General features: G+C 38.1%; 1 protein-coding gene across 2 annotated transcripts; it reads right to left on the bottom strand.

Annotated features, from left to right (window-relative positions):
• LOC104766117 (serine/threonine-protein phosphatase 6 regulatory subunit 3) lies at nucleotides 306-6,457 on the bottom strand. 2 transcript variants are annotated; one of them, XM_010489940.2, is made up of 19 exons: nucleotides 6,352-6,457; nucleotides 5,904-6,007; nucleotides 5,680-5,766; nucleotides 5,452-5,527; nucleotides 5,249-5,323; nucleotides 5,096-5,149; nucleotides 4,878-4,937; nucleotides 4,679-4,795; nucleotides 4,433-4,527; nucleotides 4,126-4,334; nucleotides 3,187-3,284; nucleotides 2,962-3,065; nucleotides 2,710-2,872; nucleotides 2,424-2,546; nucleotides 2,162-2,244; nucleotides 1,748-1,880; nucleotides 1,631-1,660; nucleotides 1,435-1,505; nucleotides 306-1,275 (listed from the first exon to the last, which is right to left on the bottom strand). In XM_010489940.2, exons 1-19 carry the CDS (start codon nucleotides 6,388-6,390, stop codon nucleotides 588-590), a joined length of 2,409 nt encoding a protein of 802 aa, XP_010488242.1. In that variant the 5' UTR covers nucleotides 6,391-6,457; the 3' UTR covers nucleotides 306-587. The 2 variants fall into 2 exon arrangements, with proteins under 2 accessions (XP_010488242.1, XP_010488251.1); XM_010489949.2 differs by lacking the exon at nucleotides 4,126-4,334 and adding an exon at nucleotides 3,621-3,829.

Raw genomic sequence — 6,463 nt, 5'->3', positions numbered from 1 at the left:
ATAGTGTTGTTTCATTATGTGTTTTATCTGCTCTCTCCCATTTTGCGAGCTCTATGTTTGCAGAAGGAGGTGTTTGGCTGTCATTTGTGTATCAGAGGAAGACAGGTGAAAGCCAATGTTTGCTTTTTTTTTCTTTTCTTTTCTTTCTTTAGCTCTTTTAAAGAACCCTATTCTTTTATTCTTCAATGCCATAATCTTTTTATTTCCACTCTTTGTTATTTACACTGTATTTTGCATCAAGTAAAAAAGTTGCAATGAAATAAATTGCCCATATTCAAGCACGAGATGTTGAAAAATGAGAAGTCTTAAGGAATAAATATATGATTGATGTTCATCAAGCGAAACTAAACTGCAAGAGTATATAAATATAGCTTAAAGACGGACAACTTCGTGGTAGGCAAAGTAAATGAAGAGCACATACAACTTCCTCTAGCTGACAACAAAAGCCTAAATGTAAATGATACTAGAGAAATGGAGAAAAACAGGCTTTTTTCACAAAGACAAAGACTCTTACACCAAATATCAACTAAAAACAAGTTTTGTTTCATTACTCACACAAAATCACACTGTACAAGGTGCTGACTTTTTCACTCCAAAACTCCAACTTCTTGATCCACTTTCCAGTAGTTGTTATCGTTGAACTCTTTCTCTCCTCCTGAACTTTCCTCCGGCTTTGGGTCCTCAGCCATCTCCTTGTTCCTCTTCATCGCTCCAGCTTCCCCTACTATCCCTTCTTTTATCGCTTGCTCCATCGCATGCTCTGCCCCTTCTGCTTCCACTCCCACAAACTCCACGTCCTTCTCAAACAACGATCTGTCTGTCCCGTTTGGAATATTGGATTCGGTTTTGACCTCAGGCATTGGTATGTCAAGGTTCATTATGTTCTTGCTGTCATCATCATCATCATCGATAAATGGGTTCAGACCAGTGCCACTCACTTGCATGTCAGATGATTCTCCCCACCCAACCCATTCGGGTGGCTGTTCAGCAAAAGCTTCTTCAGCTTTCTCTGAGGTGTTGAAGTCGAAGAAACCCAGAGGACTCTCCATATGGAAATTAGTTTCAGTTGTGTTCAATGCGATGTCTTTTGTGTTTCCATTTAAGTCATCTTCTTCTTCTCCAACCACAACTTCGTCATCGTCACTACTGCTAGTGTTGGTATTAAAGGTTCTGTTCAGTTCCATGTCCTCTATCGTCTTCGACCCCGCTGTGCCAGAGGGTGTGCTGCCGAATCTGTCGTCTTGGAATGTAAACCAATTCGAATTTGTAAACAAGCTGCGGCAAAGTACCAAAGAAGATTGAAGTCATTATTTACAGAGATTGTCATAATTCTTTTTCGGCGAAGTGAGATGACATAATTCTATCACCAAAATACAGTAATAGTAAGGACATGTGGACACCAGTACCAGTAGAAAAAATAAAAGATAAACTCACCTTCCTTGATCATCCCCGAGTCTTAATGATGAAATTACTACTTCAGCGGATTCATCATCGAAGTAAACATCCTGTATGTATAAAATGCATTCCAATTTTCAATAGCAAAAACTGTTATTAGCGTACATTCCCCAAATGTATCATAGTGAGATAGAAGATGTCAATATTTTCAAAAGAGAATGTTTGCAAGACTTACATCATCGTCTCTATCAAGAGCATTGTTCTCCTGACCAAGACAAATAAAAAGATGATTAATTCAGTGCCAGTTAAATCAATCATAAAAGAAGAAAAAAACAATAGGATGAGAATATACCTCTTCATTGTCATCGTTTCCATAGATTTTGTATCTAAATGCTTGACTTAAGTTATTGGCCAGAGCTGCAACATCATAATCCCGGTCTTCCTCATCACTATCTCTTGTCCTATCTTGTACGGTAGTTGGGCGCCTACGTGTAACAGTGAGTTTATGAAATTTATAACCAAGACTAGTGAAGATAAAATCCAAAACCCAGGACCAGCTCATGATGCACTCACTGAGTGGTCGTCATGAGAAGAAATAATATTTGACTAACTACGATACCATCAGTCATCAGTGCAGAATCATATTTATGGGTTTTTTCGAAGAGGAACAAGGATCACATGAATATTTACATCCACAATCAGCATGATGTAGTAGGCTGACCATTTAAATGATTACTAGATGATTAGTGAGAAGAATTTAACGTACCCGCATCCCCATCTGTTGACATTTTCAACGGTGTTGCGCTCCTGCAGAACACTACCTTGCCACTCGTTCCATTCACTGTTTTCCTAAAGATTTGGGAGTGAACAAAGCCCAGTCAGAAAACAACGTAATTTTCGTGAGAGTGCTGGGACCACTTACCATAAGACTCAATTACTGGTTTTACATTCTTTATGCGTGTAAAGTGACAAAAAAAACGGCAGAAGAAAAACTACACAGCAGGAGACTGTAGACATTTTATACCAACCTGAAGGTATGTCTTTATCTGGCCATTGCTGTTACTCAACTGACTAATTTTATTTGATATTCTTGTGATATGCCCAACATACCCAACGCGAGGGGGTTTCTTCCCGGTGGCGGCAAAAGTGGGCTACCTCACACAAAGGAAAAAAGAAAATGCCAGAGAACAGTTGTTTAGCTAATTTACTTGGAGCAATGAGTCAATGGATTTAACTTGGAGCTGCCTTAAGATGACACTATGTCATATCTTGATGATCAATTAAAACCTTTGCGAACATAGCAAATGGTAATACCTGGCTATCACCTGAGAGGTTTGAGTCCCTGTCTGAAGAGAGGAATTTGCCAATCAGATTGCATTCTCGAAGAATATGGTTAACCATCACATCACTCTTGTTTTCCAAACAAGAAAGTATTATACTCTCTACTTGATGATGCAGAGCGTTATTGTATGGGTACCTTCACATGGTGACAGTATTCGATTATTTAAGATCGAGTTGAAATAACAACACAGAGAGATCAAGAATTTGAAGTTTAGCAAAACTTACTCGAAAAACAGATCAAGGGTTCTTTTGATAGTTCCTGAACTAACCAACTCGTTTTGTGCAGCTTCACTTCCAGTTTTTAACAAAACTGCAATGAACTCCACAATCTGAAACAAAGACAATAGGATAATTGACTCCATTTAAGCATAGTGTACATATATTAAAAGCACCATTGGTAATCTAAAACCTATAATCTCTTCCTACAAATGCTCAGTTTTTGGACCGGACCTTTAGACGATGCTTTCCAAGAGGAGGCCTAAGTTCACCATATGTTGTCGGCAATACTGTGCTGTCAGATGCTACAGTAAGAAGCATAAGCAAGTCGCCTGCAGAAAATATACTGATCATTTAAGGCCACTGAATACATAAACCCTGATTTGAAATACCTGTATGACATAGACCTACATATCCCAGATATGTTACATAAGCATTCCAAAATTTATAGAATTAATGCAAAACCAAAATAGATCAGACACAATAAAGAGCGGGAAGATCAAACAAGACGTGCGGGTAAATAGTAAATACACTAGGTGTCCTCACAAATAGAAAGTAATATCATGGTTGACTATTGTCCGTTTGGGCAATTAGAATTTGTTCATCCAACAAAAAACCGGCAGAAAAATAATAATTTGTTGGTCAGCATGGAGGAGGATCCAACTTACTGAGTTTGGGCAGCATGGCACTAATAGTTTCCGGGGAAACTGGGACAGGAGACTCGAACATATGTTGGCCTCTATAAGAATTGAACATAGAAGACGACGCAGCAGATCTCCTCGGATCCAACAGAGAGGTGCATACTGAAAGTGAATGAACTAGACTCGATTTTGAATGTGAGTCTTCAAGAGCATGACCAAATATCCTAGCAACGTAGCTGCGAAAACAGGGAAAAAGTTTTGCTGACATTTGACACACTTCTGTATCAATTTACCAAAGCAATAGGAATCTATCATGGAAGAAAAGTGTACATACCCAGGGCTAGAGAGTTGTGTAGCTAAAGCTGACGGTGCATTCCGAGATATAGCACATAATGTCTCTGCTGCATTAGCCTNNNAAAGTAATATCATGGTTGACTATTGTCCGTTTGGGCAATTAGAATTTGTTCATCCAACAAAAAACAGGCAGCAAAATAATAATTTGTTGGTCAGCATGGAGGAGGATCCAACTTACTGAGTTTGGGCAGCATGGCACTTATAGTTTCCGGGGAAACTGGGACAGGAGACTCGAACATATGTTGGCCTCTATAAGAATTGAACATAGAAGACGACGAAGCAGATCTCCTCGGATCCAACAGAGAGGTGCATACTGAAAGTGAATGAACTAGACTCGATTTTGAATGTGAGTCTTCAAGAGCATGACCAAATATCCTAGCAACGTAGCTGCGAAAACAGGGATAAAGTTTTGCTGACATTTGACACACTTCTGAATCAATTTACCAAAGCAATAGGAATCTATCATGGAAGAAAAATGTACATACCCAGGGCTAGAGAGTTGTGTAGCTAAAGCTGACGGTGCATTCCGAGCTATAGCACATAATGTCTCTGCTGCATTAGCCTGAACCTCCGGAGGACTCTGATTCAAGTTATAACAGATCAGTATGAAATGATTGAAGAAACTAGTAATATCAGATAAGATATCCTAGATTTACACCATCTACAGACATCAAACAGAAAGCCAAGTGTGTCTTTCTTTGGGATGATTATAGAAAAGCTTTACCACTTACAGATGGTTTCAGTTTATCCACAATCATTTCAAGTAAATTGCTATCGGCCAACCATTGCATCACATCCAGAAAGTTGGGATAGACATGATCATCAGCCCCGACCAGGCGAACCAAAACCTAGACAATGTCATAAATATCATAGCATAAATGATCTCTGAAGCCACACCAATTTGCAGCGAGTCTAAGACAAACCAATTACCTCCATAATGGATGTTATCCCAATCAAATCAACCAACTGGCAGAAAACATTTTGATGCCCCTGTAATTATCAAAAGTTAATTTGAGAACTGTAGCCAGTGTAGGTATCTCACACAATAAATACATAAAACTTCAACTAATTTGTCTGTAGTAAATGCCAGCAATTTGATTGAAGAACAAAGTCATATCAAACTCTTTTAACTATATGTTATAACTTACTTTTACATAATTCATAAGCGCTGCAGTCTTTCTGATCATAAGGCAAACGACAACCTGAACCAAACAAAGAGAAGTAAGGATCACTTACTAGAGCCTTGAAATGAAGCCATGAGTCTGGGTACAAAAAAAAAAAAAAAAAACTTCCGGAAGTACCTTGCTGAAATAGCCTGCCAGCAATGCACTATGAGGACGATTTGGTTCCAGAAAGGAAAAAAGCAAGTCCATCAGCTGCAAGATAAAAATAAGCGAACAAATGAGATCTAGGGTAACAATAAAACATTTTCCAAACGCACAAAAATGAAAAGTATAAACTGGTATATGAAGAAAAGGTAATATGACAAATGAAAATAAAATACCTCTTCGTCCTCCACCAAAGTTTTTAGAATAACATCAATTTCACATGTAAAGATTTCACAAGAGATGAATGGAAACCTATAAGAAGAAGAAGAACAAGAAGAAACTATCTTTAGGTAGAGAGAAAAAGCATTTGCAGAACCATGCAAAATAAACGCGGATAAGAGAGAAAAGGGGGAAAAAAATGGTTAGACAAGGTAATTCCAGTTAGAATCAAGGAAGCAAATTACTTGAAAGCCCGTTTACTATCAGCATCCTGTGGAGGTTCTACAACAATGTACCGCAATAATTGCTCCACTTGAGCTTTATCCCTTAGACTGCAAACATTAAATACACAATCAATATAGTATTCCAAGAAAATGCGAATGAGAATATGGGACACTATATGGTTTAAACATCCAACAAGGGGTTTATCTGGTTCTATGAACACAATGATTAAAAAAACAAAGCTTACAAGTTAATGAGCCGGCTATTCAAAGCCTTGCATTCTTGAATAATCTCTTCCTCATCAAGAAGCTCTTCCAACGTGAAATTCTCTTTGTCTAAAATTGTCTCCACCTATGTTTCGTAACAATAATGAAAGACAAAAAAAATCAGTACATGAACACAATTCCAAACTTTCATTGAATTGGTGGCAAGTAATATTCTCGAGAACTATAACGCCTACAACCGGAGATATTGAAGAAGAGAGCAGAACGCATCACAGCAGTTAAGACTTAAGAGGCACGAATTACTCAAAGAAATTGAAATCTAAGTGAACTTTTCTATATGAACTTAACGGATAGAAACTCAATTGATTATCTGTTAAACCATCCAATTACGTCTAACCTACTTCAAAAGCATATCTATAAGTTTTTCCTGTGAATGACTCAGAGAGAGAAATAAGAAGGGTTCAAACTCACAGGAGATGACGCAGAAAGAGATGTGAGCTTCCAGAACATGGTGGCGAGGGAGGAGTGGAGATGCGAAGCTTCGCCGTAGCTGGAAACAAAAAAAAAAAAAAAAAAAAAAAAA

This window comes from Camelina sativa, chromosome 3 (genome assembly GCF_000633955.1).
Source record: "Camelina sativa cultivar DH55 chromosome 3, Cs, whole genome shotgun sequence".
NCBI classification, from domain to species: Eukaryota; Viridiplantae; Streptophyta; class Magnoliopsida; order Brassicales; family Brassicaceae; genus Camelina; species Camelina sativa.
Note: the sequence above shows the minus strand (reverse complement) of the source record. Positions and strands in the feature narration are given on the sequence as shown.